The 22,622-nt window shown below is 45.8% G+C and overlaps 1 protein-coding gene across 1 annotated transcript in view; it reads left to right on the forward strand.

Annotated features, from left to right (window-relative positions):
- Positions 1 to 22,622, forward strand: part of LOC120919481 (mediator of RNA polymerase II transcription subunit 1-like) — a 525,430-nt gene that overhangs the window by 112,157 nt on the left and 390,651 nt on the right. Inside the window, 3 exon segments of the mRNA XM_040331663.1 lie at positions 4,340 to 4,439; positions 18,274 to 18,352; positions 18,438 to 18,492. Of these exon segments, the coding sequence (XP_040187597.1) occupies positions 4,353 to 4,439; positions 18,274 to 18,352; positions 18,438 to 18,492 (221 nt within the window). The 5' untranslated portion in view covers positions 4,340 to 4,352.

Consider the following 22,622-nt stretch of genomic DNA (forward strand, 5'->3'; position numbering starts at 1 on the left):
CTTAATAAATTTTACAAGAAGGGTGACGGTAAATCCCCACCCAACCTTATTTACTAGAAGGGTCTAGTGTTCATTTGAATCATTTTTCTCAAAACCTTGCTCCGCGGAAGGAAAGGTTATTTATTTTCTCTCAATAGAGATGAGAGCAGTTAAAGATCTATCTGAAGGCTTCAGATATAGAAACCTAACGTTTTGTTTTGCTGCTAGAAGACCCTAGATGTGGGCGGGAAGTGTTCAGATCGGCTATTAAAATGGCTACATTCTCTCGTTAGAGTAAGAGAGGTCAAGACCTGTCTGAAGCGGCTGCTCGATACAGAAAACTGATGTTGTTGCCCTACCAGGAGGCCCCAGGAAAGGGCAGGCAGCGTCTAAATCAACTGTTGTCAAATGTCGATTCATCAGGTTATTATTCAGGCTTGGGGTTTAAAGAGAGGGCTTCCCCCTGTTTCTTTTGGGGTGCACCCTACCAGGATAGTAAGCACTTCATGCGTGGTGCATTACCAAGCCTTTATGACTCAGATTTGCCAGGCCGCAACTTGGTTGTTTGTGCTTACTAATCCCTATCAGGTGAACATAAGACGGCAGGAGGATGCAGCCTTTGGCGCAGTATGCTGCAGGCAGCATTATAGGTCCTCATGTCTGATGGTGGTCTGCGTTGTTGGTGTCTCCCTCCCCTCAGTAAGCATTGCTTTGGGACATCCCACTTAGTAAGTACTAGACTCTGTATCCTGTGATGTACGATAAAGAAAATAGGATTTTTATAACAGCTTACCTGTAAAATCTTTTTCTTGGAGTACATCATGGGACACAGAGTTCCCACCCTTCTTGTTTGGGGATATTGGGACACTTATTGCTTTGTGACAAAAACTGAGGCGCTCCCAGTATGGGAGGGGTTATATAGGGAGGGAACTTCCTGTTCTAATTGATTACACCAGTGTCCAGCACCTGAAGGTGGAACATATAACCCACTTACTTAGTAAGTACTAGACTCTTTGTCCCGTGATGTACTCCAAGAAAAGGATTTTACAGGTAAGCTGTTATAAAAATCTTATTTTTGCAAAGAAGTGTGGACAAATATTGCCAAGTCAATATGTATCATGCTGATAGCCTCATACCCAAAAACACAGAGTGCTATAATAAAATCAAAAGGTGCTTCAACCAAGTATTCATTTAAGGGTGTGCACACTTGAGCAACTTATGCAACCATATTTTATTTTTTTATTTTTACTGCCCTCCACCTAAAAGATTTCAGTTTGTTGTTCAACTGAGCTGTACGGTTTATAGGTCACAATGGAGGTGAGCAGAAACCAGCATGATATTGATCATAAATTATATGGCACCAACATTCCTGAATTGGAAAATAATGTACAGGATATGGGATTTTAAGGGTGCTAAGTGTTTGGGAGCTCACGCTGGACTGGGACATTCAATATAGGTGTAGGAGTTTTGGGCCGTTTTCCTTGGAATTTGTTTGTCTTTTTTTTACAAATTTTTTCTTTGGAGCGGAACCATTAGTAGCCCCTGGAGGGGCATCTGGGCAAAAGTGGCCAGGATCTATCTATAGGTTTTTGGATTAATGCAACTGGATGATATAAGATTACACACCCCAGTCCCAGCATTTGCAGGAGCTCCCATTGTGTTTATATTATTTAAAGTTAGGAGTGAGGCACTTTGTGTAACTCTTACCCAAGTGATATACAATACATCCCTCCCTATGGGAGATTTGGCAATTCCTTGGAAGGAGTTTAGTGGAGGGGTCGCGCAGTAATCTGGGAGGAATCATTTCAGTATTTTAAATCTCCATGCTTCATATTGAGCTGGATACTCATTGTTTCTACAAATACAACAAAAGTGCAGTTTGCGTCCAGTCCTGAAGAAGCCTTATAGGTGAAATTGTGGAAAATATGGACGCTACATTAATCTGTACATGAATATAATAGTTCATCATCATTTGTTAGGGAGTAGGTGTATACCCACACCTTTGAACTGAATCCATTACTTTAGAACAGGGCTCGACAAATACCGGGCGCCAGGTCGCCATGGCGACTAGAAATGGTGTCCTGGCGCCTGAGCTGTGGGGTCTTGGCTGGAAAGTTGGAAATTAGCGGCGTCAGCGGGGATGGAGCAGAGCAGCGTGGCTAGAGTGCAGTCCAACTGGGGATCCCTGACGGCTCATCATCCCCACTGCTGTCGCTCTCACCCAGGGTATTATTGGAGCAGGACCGGCTGAGGGAGGCGGCAACTTGGCTCAGGGACATGGGGGCTCCAGAGTCGGTGGTTTCCCGGCACAAGTGCACCCTGCTCCTCTGGGTGGAAAAGCTGCTGAGCCGGAGAGAAGAGGTGCTGAGCCGGGAGCAGTTTGTTGAAATGCTGGAGAGCCGGGCCAGCGGCTGGGAGGAGTGAAAGGAGGCAATTAGGACTGGGGAAAATTGTTTTTCTTTTCTTTTAGATAGGACCGGCGCTCCGCAGACTAGGCTGAAGCCGCGGCCTCACCTTAAAAAAATACTGCCCGCAGCTCGCTTAGATCCTGGGAAAAGATTGCGACGCACTGTGGGCAGGATGTTTTAGGCGTGGCCGTGGCTGCGGCCTTTTCCCAGGATCGCGGCGGACTAGGTCGAAGCCGCGGCCTCGCCTAAAAACATAGGACTGGCGTGGACCTCACAGTGTACACTGTATATAGCTGAGGTGTTCTCAGAATGCTGCCACAGGCTAGTAGTGGAGATGGGCTGTGTATTACCTGCTGTACACGAGAGCTGTCCCCTGCCTTGAGACATGACAGCTCCTTCTATATACACACAGAGTGGACTGTGACCGTTTGCTTCTAGATCTTCTATCACAGCTCCACACACCTGCTGCCTGCTCTGTGCATGTATCCTGCTCGTGCCATTGTGTAGATGAGTCTTGCAGGTTGCTTTTTTTTATTTTTTTTTATTGCTTTATCATATTCTATATTTTCCCATAGTAGGCTTGCTGAGCCCAGTAGTTTTTAAAACTTTTTATTGCATATTTAATTTTCCTTGTACAACAAGTGGATACTGTTATTGTAATTTGAGCCCTGCTGTGCCTATGAGAGCAAGGCAAGCACGCAGCCCTCTGCATAAATTGTCCAATACTGGAGAAATGCCTGAAATGTGCCAGCGCCCGCCCCTATGTGCAGCCTTCTTAACAAGGGAAATATGACGCAGACGTTGACGAGAATTTGACAGATCCCCCGAGCAGGCTTATTGTAGAGTAAGGCTGCTTTCACACTGGGGCGCTTTGCAGGCGCTATTGTGCTAAAAATAGCGCCTGCAAAGCGCCCTGAAACAGCCGCTGATGTCTTTCCAGTGTGAAAGGCCCAAGGGCTTTCACACTGGAGCAGTGCGCTGGCAGGACGGTAAAAAAATACACCGATCCTAAAGCACCCCTGCCCATTTGGAGGCGTTTTGCAGGCGCCACGGCCAACACCAGCGACACCCCAGTGTGAAAGTACCCTAATACAAAAAAAAAAAAACTGGCTCCTAACTTTTTTAGCTGGCTCCTAGATTAAAAATGTTTTGGTCAAACCCTGCTTTAATATGTTGTTATCAATAAATACTTTTCTATTCTTTTTTTTTATTATTCTTTTCTAAGTGAATTTTTGTATTTAGCACCCTTAACATCCCATGTCCTTTACATTACTTAGTTTATAGGTCACATTAAAGTTCTGTAATGTTTTATCTTTCTCATTTTTTTTACTTTACAGTAATCTGGCATTTTAACAGGGGTGTTTTGTGGCATGGGTCCCCCCATACCATTCCCGTATCTGAGCATGCAGCCCGGCAGATTGGAAGGGGGTGTGAGCGAGCGCCCCCACCCCCTCCTGAACCATACCAGTCCACATGCCTTGTTGATGGGGACAAGGACTTCTTCCCCACAACCCTGCACTACTTTGGTCTGACTTTGATGCAAGTTCAGGTTCATAGACCTCAAGTCTCACAGAAATTGCGGCCGCCAAATCGCGTGACTTTGCAGTCACGGTAGTGTGAAAGGGGCCTTAGTAAGTTAATTTAAGTAGACTTGGTAGATTTCTCACAGTTGAACTCTTTGTGATATCGCAGCATTAATTTATTTTTAAATATTTTTAAATAATAGTGATTTTTTCACTTCATGCTTTCAGCTTTATTCACACACCTGTGCGCAGATAATCACATACACACTGCAATTGTGCAGGCAGCAATGCAAAGTAAATGCAGAAATTGCGGTGTATAGGACCCCTTAATGTTTCAGGATCACCAGCCACTGTGGTAAAGATGAAGTTTTGATTGTGTCGTTGTAGAATGCTTATGAAATAGTAAACGATTACAATTTTTTTTTTTAGGATCCAGGTAAATATGAGTTCCATTTTGGAACGCCTCCATGCCAAGTATAACCAGAATCGACCATGGCCTGAGACAATAAAGATGGTTCGACAAATTATGGTATGTGGACCGTAGTCATAACTTTCCTCAAAGTAGATGTAAACCCTAATTGTATCACATTAGCTTTTGAAAGCACTGTGTATCATAAACTGTCTTTCTTTATCGTACATCACGGGACACAGAGCTGCTTAGTAATAACTATGTGGGTTATATATCCTACCTTCAGGTGGTGGACACTGGTGTAATCAACCAAACAGGAAGTCCCCTCCCTATATAACCCCTCCCATACTGGGAGTACCTCAGTTTTTTCATCAGTGTCTAAGGTGTTGGTCACGAATAAACATGTGCTCTGAGGAGCTCCACTGGAGGGATCCATGCTGGATTTAAGAAGCCTCCATAAAATCCGGATCCGTCCAAGGGGCTTCATAGCCAAAGTGGACGGTACCCGGCCTCGGTACGAAGAACGAGGTTTTGCCTATAATGCTCTCTGAGATCTGGACCCTGGGTTCCAGAACATTGGTCGATACCAAAGACCAAATGTTTTTCTGTTGCCAGGGTGCTATATAGGTCCAGGGGAGAGGTGACCTGCTATGGACCCCAGTCCCTGAAGGTCTGAGACGAAGCCCACGGTGAGGGGTGAAGGCTGGGCCTCTTGCTTTGCAACACCCTGCAGCGTGGACAGGTAAGTGGAGGGTCTGCGGGACTTGGTCCATCAGCAGGTTCTCCATTAAGGGGACTATGGGTAAGCCTATATTATGCTGCTATGCATGGGCATATCCACCACTATGTCTGTTGAGACAGGATGGTTTGTTTTGTAACCCATACTTTTCCCCTGCCTGGCTCTAGTGGTCTGTTGGGCTAACAGGTACAAGGTGCATTATGGAGGTGAAGCAGTAAAGCTTACTGACCTGAGGACTTTGGTCGGCCTGGGTGTTTCTCGGGTCCCCCCTGCAGCGTGGTCTCCATCCCTGGCTGCAGCTCCCCCTCAGCCGCCTGCCACGGACCGCGCGGTCACGCGCGCACATACACGTGTGTTATATAGACGTGGAGCTGAGCCAGGCAGCGTGCAGCGTCTCTTCAACAATAGAGGCACAACGGCGGTGGTGGAGGAGACACAGAGCGCGCGGTTCCAGAGGCTGTCAGCGCCTTTGACTCCTTAGGAGTTTTTCAGGTTTGGTGGACCCAGGTACCCTAAATGCAACCTGTTCAGGGGCTGAGAGCCCAAGTCTGGACACATTATTTGGAGTACCTGCCTTTAGCCTCCTCCCCCAAAAACAGGTCTCACTAGTTCCAGTTTTCTGGTGGAAGCTTCAGCCCATAGGCAGCTCCACAAGTATTCCTAAGTAGTTGTTTTCACTACATAAGGGAAGACTTTATTGTGGCCTAAGATTCCTGTCGATCTGTATCGAATACAGAGGAAGTACCTCGGGGCACCAGGGGTCTCCCCGTAAAGGGGGGTTCAGGGGTAGCAAGGGGTATCACCACCTGAATCTGGTGGTTCTTTATCATACTTGCATGATACTATCCTCCCCTGTAGAGACTTAAGACGGCTCGCAGAATGAGCTATCAGCCCTGTCAGGCGTTGAGCCTCCCCCAACATTGCAGCACTCTGCATATGTTTTGTTGCAGCATTTATGGGTCTATAAGAGGTTAACTGCTATATTCACAGCATCCTCACAAGCAGAAGACAGGGTGTGTCCCTTTCCCTGCTCTAATTCCTCAAACCAGGGGATTGGAAGACCTGAGGATGAAGGTTCACTGTCAGAGAACAGATAACAGGTGTCGGCCTAAATGAGGAGAAAACTATCAGAAGCCACAAGCTCTGGTTGCAGCTGCAGTCTTTTCAGAGATTCAAGTTGCATATAACTTCCCTCAGCCTAGAGAGCCTCTGTCTCTATAAAGTCCTCATCCGGGTGTTGGCTTCAGGCTAACCGAATGCACAACTGGGGGGTGCACAGTTGCTGCTGGGCATATGGCTAACGTTGCAGGTTGCGGAGTCGCACATCTGCAGAGCATAACTGCCTCTTTACCAGTCCGCATGTTTGCATGAAATGCATTTTGAACATTTCAAACTCATGTATGTGGGGTAAAGACAGGTAACAAAGCATGTTTTATTGTTAAAACAAAACAAATAAGTTGCGCTAACCATATGTGAATATAAATTGACAATTGAATTAAAAAATAGTGTCCATAAGTGTCCAAAGAACAATAAATATATATTGAAGATGCAAATTAAGTAAATAAATTGTTGAGTGATATTTTAAACGTGACTGGCAAACAAAGATCCTCCACCGGTGAAAAGATGTTTTCACCGGTGGAGGATCTTTGTTTGCCAGTCACGTTTAAAATATCACTCAACAATTTATTTACTTAATTTGCATCTTCAATATATATTTATTGTTCTTTGGACACTTATGGACACTATTTTTTAATTCAATTGTCAATTTATATTCACAAACAACTTATTTGTTTTGTTTTGATTGTATATTGTGTGTATATCACAATTTTTGTTGCAGCTCGTTTATTTTTGTTTCACTTAGTTAGTTTAGCGCAGTATCATTTCTTTTGTCCATGTTTTATTGTTGATTACATAAATATACATGTTTTTTTTTGTTTGTATGATTTTACATGGTCACATAAGGGCGTTTAATCACAGCAAAGTGCCTAAAATCGCATAAAATGCTTAACCACTTCCCGCCCGGCCTATAGCCGATTTACGTCCGGGAAGTGGTTATGAAATCCTGACAGGACGTTCTAGAACGTCCTGCAGGATTTCATGCCGCGCGCGCCCGTGCGGGCGCGCATCGCGGCGATCGGTGATGCGGGGTGTCAGTCTGACACCCTGCATCTCCGATCTCGGTAAAGAGCCTCCGGCGGAGACTCTTTACCACGTGATCAGCCGTGTCCAATCACGGCTGATCACGATGTAAACAGGAAGAGCCGTTGATGGCTCTTCCTCACTCGCGTCTGACAGACGCGAGTAGAGTAGAGCCGATCGGCGGCTCTCCTGACAGGGGGGTTCGCGCTGATTGTTTATCAGCGCAGCCCCCCCTCGGATCGCCACACCAGACCACCAGGGATGCCCACCCTGGACCACCAGGGTGGACAAAAAAAAAAAAAAAAACCTGCAAAAAATAAAAAATAAAATAAAAGCATTCAAAAAAAGATGCCAATCAGTGCCCACAAATGGGCACTGACTGGCAACCTGGCAAAATCAGTGCTGCCACCCCAGTGTCCATCAGTGCCACCCCAGTGTCCATCAGTGCCACCCCAGTGTCCATCAGTGCCACCCCACAGTGCCCATCAGTGCCACCCCACAGTGCCCATCCATGCCCAGTGCCCATCTGTGCCGCCTATGAGTGCCCATCAGTGCCGCCTATGTGTGCCCATCAGTGCCGCCTATGTGTGCCCATCAGTGCCGCCTATGAGTGCCCATCAGTGTCGCATACCAGCGCCGCCAATCAGTGCCACCTCATCTGTGCCCGTCAGTACTACCTCATCGATGTCCATCAGTGCCATCTCATCGGTGCCCATTAGTGCCGCCATATCAGTGCCCATACATTATTTACAAAAAAATTAACAGAAAAAAATAAAAACATTTTTTTTTCCAAATTTTCAGTCTTTTTTTAGTTGTTGCGCAACAAAAAAAATCAAATACCACCAAAAGAAAGCTCTATTTGTGGGGAAAAAAGGATGCCAATTTTGTTTGGGTACAGTGTAGCATGATCGCGCAATTGCCATTCAAAGTGCGACAGTGCTGAAAGCTGAAAATTGGCTTGGGCGGGAAGCTGCGTAAGTGCCTGGTATGGAAGTGGTTAAAGTGCATAAAGATGCAGGATCTCACATGGTTACCTGATAACACGAGTCCTTGATTTCCCAAGGATATTTGGTCACACAGAGAGGCTTGTTTCCACAGGAATACCTAAAATCGCATAAAGACGCTGGAGTGCATAAGGATGCGGAATCACACATGGTTACTTGATAACCCGAGTCCTTGATTTCCCAAGGATATTTGGTCACCCAGAGAGGCTTGTTTCCACAGGAATGCCAAAAATCGCATAAAGATGCTGGAGTGCATAAGGATGCGGGGTCACACATGGTTACCTGATAATTCAAGTCCTTGGTTACCCAAGGATATTTGGTGACACACAGAGGCTTGTTTCCACAGAAATGCCTAAAATCGCATAAAAATGCTGGAGTGCATAAAGATGCGGGATCACACATGGTTATCTGATCGCCCGAGTCCTGGATTACTCAGGCAGGTTTGGTCACACAGAGAGCCGCAGAAATGCTAAAATCGCATTAAAATGCTTAATTGCATAAAGATGCTGGATCGTACAGGGGTGCTCGATCATACAAGAATCCTTGGTCACACAAGGGTACTTGTCCGCACAGGAGTGCTTAAGATGCATAGATGTTGCATCGCATGAAAATTGCTGAATCGCATAAGGATGCATGTTTGCCTAAATTTTGCGTTATGAGGTATGATAATTAGGTTTCCTTAATTATACAGGATTCCTTGGCCTTACATAGGAATTCGGGTCTGCAGGGGTGCATGTTGTGCAATGCTGCATAACACGTTCCTAGCGCATACTTGGTTGCAAGATGCTTATTCATAGCTCACATGCTATATGTATACGTGTATGCAGCACGCCCTCTTTTATGTTTTTTGCCGAAAACATATTTGCATGATTCATATTTCCATGTACACACGCTGCCATAGAGGCATGTGGCCTTTGAAAGCTGGCCACATGCACATATGAGGAGCCATTTGCAGGTGTGTTTATTTACGAGGGGCTAGGGCCCAGGGTATAGCAGTAATGGCATACCGAGGCAAGCTCCTGCTGACAGATCAGTCAGTAGCATGGCTGGGCCTTGGGGAGTCCAGCATGGTTAAATATCTGGAACTCCTGGTTTAGGATCCCAGTCTAGTGGGAATATGCTGGCTTCATTCGGAGACAGTTCCCTATGCTCAGTTTTAATCAAGGCTGATATAGACAATTTGTGGTCGGCCTGGAACAAGTGGATCCTAACCTAGCATTATCCTAGGAGTCTGGTCCCAGGGATATGCTGGAATTTCAGTTGAGGGGGTTTGACTGAATGATTGACAGAAGGGAAGATCCTTCATACCCTTTACCTGGGAGCAGGTTGCGAGGGCTGGCCTCTAAGGATAGAATCCAGGCCTGGAAGAGACCACGGCACAGGGAAGGTGGTCATGCTCCAATGGAGCTTTATCTGTCAGCCTTCCAGAGCTGCGGATGGAGTATCTGGCTTAAGGGCCTGAATGTTTAAAGGGTTGCTCTGTCTGAATACAATCTGACAGTGCCTCTCTGGTGGTTTTTCTTTATTTACCAGGGAGGAGCTTGGGCCTGGCCTATTGTCAATCGTCAATTCATGGAATACTAGATTGGCAGGCGATTCGCTTGAGCCGTCTACGATTATGTCCGGGGGATTAACCTCTACACCCCAACTTGTTTCTGACCAAATGTCACAGAAACGATACCCTGTTCTTAGGGGGTATTGGTCCAGGTTCAGAAAGAAATTGAACAACTTTGTGGCAAGGACAAAAGAACCACCAACATGCGGAACAGATGTGTTGGTGATCCTGGGGGACCAGTCATCGCTGGTTAGGTGTTTTCTCCCCCCAAGGCCTCAACTTTCGTGGCGTCCATGCTACACCAGAAGAACGGAAGCTGACCTAACTGCTCCGGCATAGCCCATGCGACCTAACTGTGCAGGCACAGCAGAAGTGATCGTATAGGAACCAGGGCTCCTTATGGCTTGTCCAGGAATGCTTTGCAGGGTTACATCTTGTCTTGCATACAGGGGTATTAATTGTCTGGCTGTTATAGCCCGCATTCTGGAGGATCTGGGTTTCAGAATCAGCGGCAATTACCTTGATTCATACAGGAGAGCTGGTCTCCAGGACCAGATATCCTAGGATCTGGAAGGCCCATGTTCCTGGTGTGAAACCAAGGGGTGGCATCCTTGGTAGTATGTCTCAAGTAAGAGTCTTGCCTTCCTACATTGGTAAGGAGATGGAGCTAGCCTTAAGTTCCATCAATGATCCAATCTCTGCCTTGTCAATATTTTCAAGGGTCGCTTGTGTCACACTCTTGATCCGGGCCGTTATACAAGGGGTGACGGGTATAAGTCCCCCAGTTAGGTCACCCTTAGGTTCGAAAGATTGGATCTAGGGTGTCGGCTTACAGGGTCGGCACCTTGGGCTGATGTGCCATACTCCCGTCATTCTTCTAAAGAAGGAATTGGTGTTCTTTGTTTGCAGTTGCATCTGCAAGAAAGTATTGGCAACTATCTTTGTATAGAGCCATACTTAATTATTTGCACAAGAAGGGTGATGTTAAATTCTCACCCAACCTTAGTTACTAGAAGGATCTAGTGTTCTTTTGAATCCAAGATATTTTTGCCTTCCTTTTTCAAAACCTTGGTCCGCGGAAGGAAGGTTATTGCTTTTCTCTCAATAGAGATGAGAGCAGTTAAGAATCTATCTGAAGGTTTTCAGATATAGAAAGCTGGCGTTTTATGGTGCTACCAGAAGACCCTAGATATGGGCAGGCAGTATTCAGATCAGCTATTAAGATGATCTCTATCTCTCTCCCTCTCGTAAGAAGGGTCAAGCCCTAGCTGAAGCAGCTACTCGGATACGGAAAGCTGAGAGGTTTGCGCTGCCAGAAGGCCCCAGGAAAGGGCAGGCAACGTCTAATTCAACTATTTTCAATGTTGATTCATCAGGTTATTATTCAGGCTTGTGGTTTATAGAGTGGGATTCCCCCTGGCTTTTTTCAGGGGCTCCCTACCAAGATAGTAATCGCTTGGCGCGATGCATTACCAAACCTTTATAACTCAGATTTGCAGGGCCGCAACTTGGTCGTCTGTGCTTACGTTCATGAATTCCTATCGGGTGAACATAAGACGGCAGGATTACGCAGTCTTTTGGCGCAGTATGCTGCAGGCAGCATTATAAGTCCTCTCATGGCGGTCTGCGTTGTTGGTGTCTCCCTCCCCTCAGTAGGCATTGCTATGGGACATCCCACATAGTTATTACTAAGCAGCTCTGTGTCCCGTGATGTACGATAAAGAAAATAGGATTTTTAAATACAGCTTACCTGTAAAATCCTTTTCTTGGAGTACATCACGGGACACAGAGCTCCCGCCCCTCTTGTTTGGGGATATTGGGACACTTATTGCTTTGCTACAAAAACTGAGGTACTCCCAGTATGGGAGGGGTTATATAGGGAGGGGACTTCCTGTTTGGTTGATTACACCAGTGTCCAGCACCTGAAGGTAGGATATATAACCCACATAGTTATTACTAAGCAGCTCTGTGTCCCGTGATGTACTCCAAGAAAAGGATTTTACAGGTGAGCTGTATTTAAAAATCCTATTTTTATTACGAAAAATAGCTTGTTTTCACCTTTCTATATTCTTTGTTGCCTGTCAGTCCTCATTGCAATCTTTCTGTGTGCATGCATGCATGCTTTCTAACGATAGCTGTAGGGCATTTTTTAGAGCAGGTTTTCTGTTGATTACTACAGTGTCTGCGTATGCGTTTTGAAACTTCCACATAACTCCATCAAAAGCCCATGTGACCACACAGGATCACATATTGGAGGCTGGATCAGAGCATTGTCACCCTATAGCAGGGAGTGCCCTAACAAGTATCTGAATTACCAAGTATGATTTAAAGCTGTAAGGCCCCTGTCACACTGGGGCGGGAGGTGCGTCGGCGGTGAAGAGCCGCTATTTGTAGCAGTGCTTTACCACCAATTTTGTGGTGCTATTCGGCCGCTAGCGGACGAGAATGGGTTAAAAACCACCGCAAAGCGCCTCTGCAGTGCAGAGGCGCATTGCCGGCGTTATAGCCGCGGTGTCCTATTGATTTCAATGGACAGGAGCGGTATACACACCGCTCCAAAGATGTGGCTAGCAGGGCTTTTTTTTTTTTATCGTCCTGCTAACGCACCACTTTCACACTGGAGACACAGCAGCAGCTGTTTAGTGTCTGTTTGCAGGCGCTATTTTTAGCGCAATATCGCCTGCAAACTGCTCTAGTGTGAAAGGGGTTTAAAACCTTTAAAAGGTTTGAAACTGACTTAGATTTTTTTGTGTTAGTTGAAAACCATTTTTTTTAGCTGCAAAGTGACTTACCAGGTGATCTTGCCAGTAACAGCCCTTCTAATATCAGGCTGACAATGCTACGAGGCCGCCTTGAATTGGTCATTGTCTGGTCTTTCCATGCCTACTGCAGACCTTATAGTCCAAGCTAAAGCGATGTGTATTGCAGGCTAACGACGCTGCTGCTAATTGCAAGGCAGTGGCTTAGCTTTGTCAGCCTGAAACAGGAAGTGCTGTTGCTGGCAAGATCTCAATGCATGTCGCCAAACATTGTAAACCTGGAAGCCCTCCCAGAACTAGCCAACTGTGCTGTCATTCAGCCATGGCCCGGTCAGCAAGTGGTAAAAATTCAGAGGTCTTGTCAATAAAAAAATTCTTCTAGCTTCAATTTGACTGGAACGATGCAGCCATCAAGTACTTCGGCATTTCCCTCACTTCTAAATTTTATTCGCTTTATGCTAAAAACTTCCCTCTTATGTTCCATAAACTGGAACAAGACCTGAAGTCTTGGTCTAAACAAAATCTTTCTTGGCTATGGAGAGAAAATGCCGTTAAGATGACTGCTTCCTAGGTTGCTCCTAAGGGCCACCTTAGGTCCTTCCAGGGCAAAATTCTAAAGTTTATTTGGGGGGTTCAGGTTACAGGATTAAACCCTTAGACCCTTTACCTTTCATGTAAACAAGGCGGACATAGATATTACCTAGCTTCCAGACTGGCCCAGTTCTCTGTAATTTACTCTAACAGGGAAAAACCAGATTGGATACAGATAGAATGCCAGGCTGTGCCTCATCACACCCTGGACTTTTTATTCTGGAACCCTTCCAGAAATAGACCTCCAATCCTGGCCTCTACACTCTCCTACTCCTTTGCGCTGTGGGACAAATTAAAATTAAACCCAAACCTTACCTCGGAAATTAAGCCCCTGTCGCATCTGTTTTGTAACCTGAAATTTCCCCCAGGCATGTATATAAAAGCCTTTCAGTCGTGGCTTGACAAGGGGCTCTACCAAATAGGACAATTACTTCACATCTAGAGGGCTCCTCTCCCTACCTAGCACACTGCGTTAGCAAACTAGAACTACCGCAACCAGAACAGTTCTGGTTTAACCAAATCAATCACTTCCTTCACAGCATCTGGACAGATGAACCAAATCCCCCCCCCCCCCCCCCAAATTCACTAATTATGAACTTTGGTGCGGTCGGGCCATGGAGCATAGGGGAGGTATTACAGTCATCTATGCGTCACTTTCCCGGCCTTCGGGAAAATACCCATACACGTTAGACTGGGAGGAAGAGCTCCAAATTCAATGGAGCATGGAGACTTGGCAATCGGCTCTAGCCACTGCATACAAAGACATCATCAATACTTCCCTTTTGGAAGCGAATATAAAAATTGTGTCTAGGTGGTACATGACACCAGCCAGACTAGCCAAAAATTTTCCATCAGTCGAAACCTTATGTATTAAGTGGGTGCCAACTTTTGGACATGATCGCTCATGTCTGGTGGGAATGCCCCCAAATCAGGGCCTTCTGGAGAAGGTTATTAAATCCCATTAAAGGGGTAAGGGCTGCTATATTCCCAGGTCTCCTGAATATGCTCTACTGAATGCACATATCCCATAAATCTCCAAATGCAATCGTAAACTAATACACTTTTTACTGTTAGGAGCCAAAATAACAAGGGCTTAAGGCTTTTAAGCAACCCTCACTCTCAACAAGGGCAGCCGTCAGGAAAGTTTCCTGGATTATGGCCCAGGAAAAACTGGCTAGCATTCTCACAGACTCGGTACACAAATTTGAGATGGTCTGGGAACCTTGGGCTCGATTCATGGGTATTTTCATTATCCCAGGTATTCATCCCAACCAAAGCCCGGTTCAAAACTGTGGTTTATGAAACTTATCCCCCACCCTTCCCCTGATCCTTCTTCTATATTTTCTACCTGCTCTTCCTTCTCTACTGGCTCTCCTTGCCCTCTCTCATGGTATCTGACTACACTGATTGGTACCTCACTGGGGTTCTGCCCTAGAGACCAAAAGTCTTAATTGGTGGGAGGGAGGGAAACGGGTATCCCATACCCCGACACAGTGGTGTCGGGGAGGTGGGGGCCCCTTCGCTACCCCCCTTTCCCGGGAGGGGAGCCTCACTTCTAACCCTAGGACCCCCTAACTGGGAGCAACTGCTCAGTTGGGTATTATACAAGTCTGATACAATCGGTAGGAGAGTTAAAATTCAACTGGTGTGTAGTTTGGTTATAGCATAATTCTCCAACCCAGACTTTTGTCTTTTACCCTCATGACTTGTAATCCGCTCCCTATTTTGTACCACAGTTTTACTTTTCATTCATTGTGATATAAAAGATTCTCAGAAAATAAATATCCGTTGAAGGCAAAAAAAAAAAATAATAATAAAAAAAATGAAATTCTTCTAGTAGAGGTCCAAATCTCATGTATGTGCTAAGGTTTAGATCTCCCACACAGCTGCACTCCTTTTTACATCAGTGTCCTTGGTCCCCTCCTTATCACCACAGTCTCCCCTTGACATTACATTCCCCTTCTCCATTACATTAGTGCCCTTGCCCCTCCCCCCACATTTATATCAGTCCAACACCCCCCATGGCGACTTCCCTATAACCCAACTTTACTCCCCAACACCACCTAGGAAGTGTAAGTGATTTCTCCTTCACAAATAAAATCACCATTAGCTTAACTAGTTTATGATTCTGATTCTGATGCTGTGTAAAATCTAAATGTAAAAACAAAATGCAACGGTTTGCAAATCTCATAAACCTATATTTCTTTATCATACATCACAGGACACAGAGTGAGGCTTTTCCTTACTTACTGAGTTATTCTTCATCTCCAGGAGAATGGACACTGATAGACCAAAGGTCTTTTAGACAGGAAGTGATCCCCTCTATAACCCTTCCCATACAGGCAGTGCTTCAGTTTTTTACCAGTGTCTGCAAGGTGGAGCCAGAGGTCGATCTATTGGCATTTAGGTTCAACAACATTGTTGAACCTGGATGGCAATAGATTGTCCTCTGGCTCCACCTTGCAGTTTGTGTCCCGAAAAAGGGATCCCTGGCAATCGTAGCAGATGCTCTAGTAATTTCATGGAACCAGTTTTCCATGGGTTATGCTTTCCCACCGATTCTTCTCCGTCTACATTTTTTGTGCAGGATTCAGTGAGAGGGGGTTCCAGTCATCCTGGTGTCACCAGCCTTGGCCAGAAGCCCCTGGTTCCCAGAGATTGTGAGATTGGCAATAGATGGGCAATGGACGCTTTTGCGCCACCCCAATCTAATGTCTCAAGGTCCTATATTTCACCCCAATTTACAGTCTCTAAATTTGACGGCATGGCTATTGAAGCCAGGGTGTTAAAGAATCCTGTCAATTCGGGGGCTTGTGGTGTCTACCCTAGTGAACGCCAGAAAAACAGTCACTAGGAAGATCTATTATAAGGTCTGGAAAACTTGTATTGCTTGGTGTGAAGCCAGAAAATGGCATCCTCAGAAATATACGTGATTGGGAGAATTCTCTCTTTTCTACAGTCGGCTGTGGATATCAGATTGGCTTTAAATGCAATCAGGGGTCAGGTTTTGGCCCTATCAGTATACTTCCAAAAGCCCTTAGCCTCCCATTCACTGATCCGAACCTTTATGTAGGGGATAACTTGTTTGCCCCCCCCCCCCCCCCCATGTTAGGTCACCTATGTGTTTTTGGAACTTAACCACTTCCAGCCCAAGGACGTCATATGACGTCCTGGACTTTCAGTGGGGATATCTGAATGATGCCTGCAGCCACAGGCATCATTCAGATATCCATCTCTTCAGCCGACGAATCCCTGCACCATAAGAACGATCATATCGGCGGTTCCGCCGCTTGATCATTCTTATAGGCGGCGGGAGGGCACGCCCCCCCTCCCGCCGCCATCCGGTGCTTCTCCGGGCTCTCCTTTGCCATCGGAGACCTGGAGAAACGATCCGCCGGCGTCGGAGGCCCGGGCGCGATGTTATGACGTCACGCCCGGGTCCTGGAATGTAAACACAGCCGCAATCGCGGCTGAAAGCATTAGATGGGTGATTTTTTTTCACGATCTAATGCTTTCCAGCCTGGAGGAGAGATGTGGGGTCTTATTGACCCTGCATCTCTCCATAAAGAGTACCTGTCACAAACCATTCCTATTACAAGGGATGTTTACATTCCTTGTAATAAAAATAAAAGTCATAAAAAAAAAAAATGTCAAAAGAAGTGTAAAAATAAAAGAAATTGAGTAAAATAAAAATTATTATTTTTTTAAACGCCCCTATCCCCGGTAGCTCGCGTTTAGAAGCGAACACACACGTAAGTCCCGCCCACATATGTAAACGCCGTTCAAACCACACATGTGAGGTATCGCCGCGCGTGTTAGAGCACCAGCAACAATTCTAGCACTAGACCTCCTCTGTAACTCTAAATTTGTAACTTGTAAAAAAAAAATAAGCGACGCCTATGGAGATTTTTAAGTACTGACGTTTCCATTGAGTGCGCAATTTTAAAGTGTGCACAATTTTAAAGCGTGACATGTTGGGTATCTATTTACTCTGCGTAACTTCATCTTTCACATTATACAAAAAAATTGGGCTAACTTTACTGTTTTGTTGTTTTTTAATTCACAAAAACGTTTTTTTCCCCAAAAAAAGGCGTTTGAATTTTTTTTGCGCAAATACTGTGCGAGATAAAAAGTTGCACTGGCCGGCATTTTATTCCTTGGGGTGTCTGCTAAAAAACATATGTAGTGTTTGGGGGTTCTGAGTAATTTTCTAAAAAAAAAATTATGATTTATGCATGTAGGAGAGAAGTGCCGAAATAGGCCCGGTATGGAAGTGGTTAAACCTGGTACGGTCTGTGTTACAAAAACAACCGTTTTAGCCTATCAAGGAAATTCCATTATTCTTGCGGTCATGCAAGCTAGCCTTCCTGATGGCCATCACCTTGGCTAGAAGGGTGTTGGAGCTGGTGACCCTTTCATGCAGGGAACCATACTTGAACCTTCCCCACGACGGGGTCGTGTTAGGACCTGTTCCATCCAGCCAAAATTGGTGTTGGCCTTTCATTGCTTTGCCTTCTTTTTTCTCTGTCTCATTTGGCGGAAGAGTAACGACTGCACTCCTTTGGATGTAGTGCAAGCTGTCAGAGTTTATTTGTCTAGATCTGCAGAGATCTGAAGATCAGACTCCTTTTTTTGTTTTACCAGAAGGACCCAAGAAGGGACAGGCAGCTTCCAAAGCTTCCATTGCCAATTGGGTCTGCCAGTGGGTCATTCAGGCCTATGGATCCTTCCTTTAGGATGAGAGTTCATTCTACCAGGGGTGTAGAAACCTCCTGGGCTTTTCAACATCAGGTATCTGTGTCTCAGATTTGTAAGGCTGCTACCTGGTCTTCAGTGCATACCTTCACAAAATTCTATCAAGTGGATGTTCGAGCAGCAGTGTAATGCAGGCTGCTGTATAGGTCTGATGGCTATTGTTTTGGCAGGGTGTCTCCCTTCCCTCAAGGCTATTGCTCTGGGACTTTCCAGTAAATAAGGAATAATAGCCTCACTCTGTGTCCCGTGATGTATGATAAAGAAAATAGGATTTTTTCCTCATACTTTACCTGTAAAATCTAGGGCTACAATTAATGGTTATTAAAATTATTTAGACTAGGTATCCTTTGGAAGCTTAGATTATTTTAATAGTCTGAGCAGTCCTTTTATGTTCATTAAATCCACTTTTCAGGAGAAGAGGACCGGAATGATGACTGGAGGGCACCAACATCTTGTTAGCTGTCTAGAAACCTTACAAAAAGCTTTAAAAGGTGAGCAGTTTTAATACTGTTTTCAGTTGCATGCATACGCCAAGGACGTTTCCTGTACTGTAAATCTCATTCTTTCTTTTCTTAGTGTCTTCCCTTTCTGCTATGACGGATCGTTTGGAGTCAATAGCAAGACAAAATGGGTGAGTCTGATTTTTTTCTGTGGAAAAGTGTAAGGCTTAATGTACACTGGACGTTTTACAACCTCTCCTGAACGATTTAACTTGACAGATAGTAACCAACGTTTCAAAACGTCAGTTTTACCGTGTTTACATGCCGCGTTCACGTTTATATATATATTTTTTTTTTAAAATAGTCAAAAATCTTAAACGCCTGTAAACAAAACGCAGCTAGACGCAAGTTATTGAACATCCACCCATCCTGAATAAATTTGTTTTGCTTTCCAAAAATGTTTTCTTAACTCGACTGCCTAGAAACTATAAAGAGATTTTTAATACAGCTTACCTGTAAAATCTTTTTCTTGGAGTACATCACGGGACACAGAGCGGCATTCATTACTATATGGGTTATATGGAGTACCTTCAGGTGTTGACACTGGCAATCTCAAACAGGAAATGCCCCTCCCTATATAACCCCCTCCCATAGGAGGAGTACCTCAGTTTTGTAGCAAGCAGTCTGCCTCCCAAAATGGTCCCCAAAAGAGGGGTGGGAGCTCTGTGTCCCGTGATGTACTCCAAGAAAAAGATTTTACAGGTAAGCTGTATTAAAAACCTCTTTTTCTTTATCGTTACATCACGGGACACAGAGCGGCATTCATTACTATATGGGATGTCCCAAAGCAATGCTTACAATGAGGCGAGGGAGAACATCTCCAAGACAAAAGGATTTAATTTAGAGAAATACTCAAATCATAATAAATCCAACTTAGTTGAGAAAAATAATCTTAAATTTTAAATTTAACTCAAAAAAAGAGGAGCCCCCGGAATCCGAGGGTCTCAAACTGCAGCCTGCAGAACTGCCTGCCCAAAGGCTGTATCAGAATTCCTTCTTACGTCCAACTGTAGAATTTTGTAAACGTGTGGACAGAAGACCAGGTTGCCGCCTTGCAAACTTGAGCCATAGAGATCTGGTGGTGTGCTGCCCAGGAGGCGCCCATGGCCCTAGTAGAATGAGCCATCAATGATAACGGAGGAGGCAACCCTTTCAAGCCGTAGGCCTGAGTGATTAATTGCTTAATCCACCTAGAAATGGTGGATTTTGCAGCTGCCTGCCCCTTCTTGGGCCCATCCGGTAAAATGAACAGCACATCTGTTTTCCGGATCTTCTTTGTAGCTTTAAGATAGGCCTTCATGGCCCTGACAATATCCAAGGTATGCAGCAACCCCTCCTTTCTGGAAGTAGATTTAGGGAAGAAGGATGGTAATACCAGATCCTGGTTCAAATGAAAACTGGATATAACCTTCGGTAGGAAGGAAGGATGAGGGCGGAGAACGACCCTGTCCTTATGAAAAATAAGATATGGTTCCTTACAGGATAAGGCCGCCAGTTCCGATACTCTTCTTGCGGAAACTATGGCGACCAAAAATACTAACTTCCTTGTCAGTAAAACCAAAGGAATTTCAGCCAACGGCTCAAACGGTTGTTTCTGTAAACTTGACAGAACAAGATTTAAATCCCACGGGCAAAGCAGGGATTTAACTGGAGGTTTAATACGTAAGACCCCTTGAAGGAAGGTCTTAACCAGCGAGTGGGTGGCCAGCGGCCGCTGAAACCACACTGACAGAGCAGAAATCTGTCCCTTGATTGTGCTTAATGCCAATCCTTTATCCACTCCTAGCTGGAGAAAACTTAAAACTCTATCAATGGTGAATTTGCGAGGAAGCCATAGCTTGGACTCACACCAGCCTACATAGGCCTTCCAGACCCTGTGATAAATCACCCTAGAGACCGGTTTCCTGGCTCTGATTAGGGTAGAGATTACTTTCTGAGACAGACCTCTACCCCTGAGAATCAGGGATTCAGCTTCCAGGCCGTCAAATTTAGATGCCGTAAGGCAGGGTGGAGGATCGGACCTTGCGATAGCAGGTCTGGCCGTAGAGGAAGAGTCCAAGGGTCTCCCACTACCATCCTTAGGATTAGTGAGTACCATGCCCGTCTGGGCCATGCTGGAGCTACCAGGATGACTGGTATGTGCTCCACCCTGATCCTGCGCAGCAGGCGGGGTAGTAACTGGAGCGGGGGAAACGCATAAAGAAGTTTGAACTGATGCCAAGGGCAAACCAGCGCATCGGTTCCGCAGGCCATCGGATCCCTTGAGCGGGACATGAACTTGTCTAGCTTCTTGTTGAGTCTCGATGCCATGATATCCACGTCCGGCACTCCCCATCTTTGGCAGAGCGCTTGAAAGATTTGTGGATGCAGAGACCATTCCCCCGGCCATAGAGTCTGGCGGCTTAAGAAGTCCGCCTGAAAGTTGTCCACTCCGGGAATGAATATTGCCGATATGCAGGGCACATGAGCCTCTGCCCATAGGGTGGGTAATTGCTTCTCTAGCTTTGCCCAAGTACCTTGGTGAGTGCAACCATCCAAAATTGCTCCCCAGCCTGTCAGGCTGGCGTCTGTGGTCACTATCTTCCAAGCCACTGGGCTGAAAGATCTCCCTTTCAGTAGATTCTGAGGGTCTAACCACCAACACAGACTTTGTCGGACTCTTGATGAGAGCGGCAACGGGATATCCAAGGCCTGTGACCTTCTGCTCCATGCTGACAGGATGGCTGCCTGCAGGATGCGAGTGTGACTCTGGGCGTATGGTACCGCCTCGAATGTGGCCACCATCTTGCCTAGTAATCTCATACATAGGCGAATAGTCGGTTCCTTTTTGCTTAGAACCAGTAGGATTAATTCCTTGATGGCTTTGACCTTCCTCAGAGGTAGAAACACTCTTTGTTGTTCTGTGTCTAAACTCATGCCGAGATATTCCAACTGCCTTGTGGGCAGGAAAGCTGACTTTTCTCGATTTAGGACCCAGCCGAACTTCTCGAGGTATTGGACCGTGAGGGCCACTGCTCGCTCCAAGCCGGGAGACGAGTGATCTATGACTAGGTGGTCGTCCAGGTATGCTAGGATCGTGACCCCCCTGGATCCTTAGTTTGGCTAGGATTGGAGCTAGGACCTTCGTGAACACCCGGGGGGCCGTAGCCAACCCGAAGGGAAGCGCCACGAATTGGAAGTGACGCGAAGCCACCATGAAGCGTAGATATCTTTGATGTGGCTGATAAATTGGAACATGAAGGTAGGCATCCTTTATGTCTATGGACGCCATGAAGTCGTCCTTTTGGAGTGTGGCAGCTGCTGACCGCACGGATTCCATCCGAAATGAGCGGATCTTTAGATATGCATTTACCATCTTTAGGTCCAAAATTGGCCTGACATCTCCATTGGACTTCGGGATGATGAATAGGTTGGAGTAGAAACCTAGCCCCTGTTCCAGGACTGGTACCTCTACTATTACTTCCTGGGAAAGTAGATGATTTAATGCCGACATTAATGCGGCTCCTTTCTCCGGATCGTTTGGAATCCTCGACTCCTGGAAATGAGGAGGAGGAAACTTTAGGAAATCTAATTTGTAGCCCGTGGCCACGGAAGACCGTACCCACTCGTCGGGAATGCTGGCTTCCCAAACCTCTGAAAAGAGTCGCAGCCTTCCCCCCACCTTCGTGGGTGGGGGCGCCCCTTCATAAAGTTGGCTTGGGGGCTGGTTTTGCTGGTTTGCGAAACCACTGCTTTCTGCCTCTAGCAGCCTGTCCTTGAGACCTGCCGTTGAAGCCGAAGTTTGCTTTCGCAGGAGGCCGTCGATACTGTTTGGCATTAGAGGGCCCTTGCCCAGGGGAGTACTGTCGTTTAAACGCAGGCCCCTGAAACTTCTTCTTAGTTGGCAAGAGAGTACTTTTGCCGTTTGAAATGGTTTGAATGTATTTATCTAGGTCTTCTCCGAAGAGTCGTCCTCCATGGAAGGGAAACCCTACCAGGAGCTTCTTGCATGGGGGCTCGGCCTCCCAGCTTTTTAACCATAAGAGTCTTTTCATATGGATAAGGGATAACGATAAACGTGACGCTTGCTGGGCAGAATCCTTAATAGCGTCTACCGTAAAACATATGGCCTTAGGGACATCCGAAAATTCTTCTGCCTGCTGGGCAGGAATAAGTTTAAGCATCTGCTTAATTTGATCCGATAATGCTTGAGCAACTCCAATCGCAGCCACAGCTGGCTGTACTACTGCCCCTGCAGTAGTGAAGGAGTTCTTAAGTAGTG

This window comes from Rana temporaria, chromosome 12 (assembly GCF_905171775.1).
Source record: "Rana temporaria chromosome 12, aRanTem1.1, whole genome shotgun sequence".
Lineage (NCBI taxonomy): Eukaryota > Metazoa > Chordata > Amphibia > Anura > Ranidae > Rana > Rana temporaria.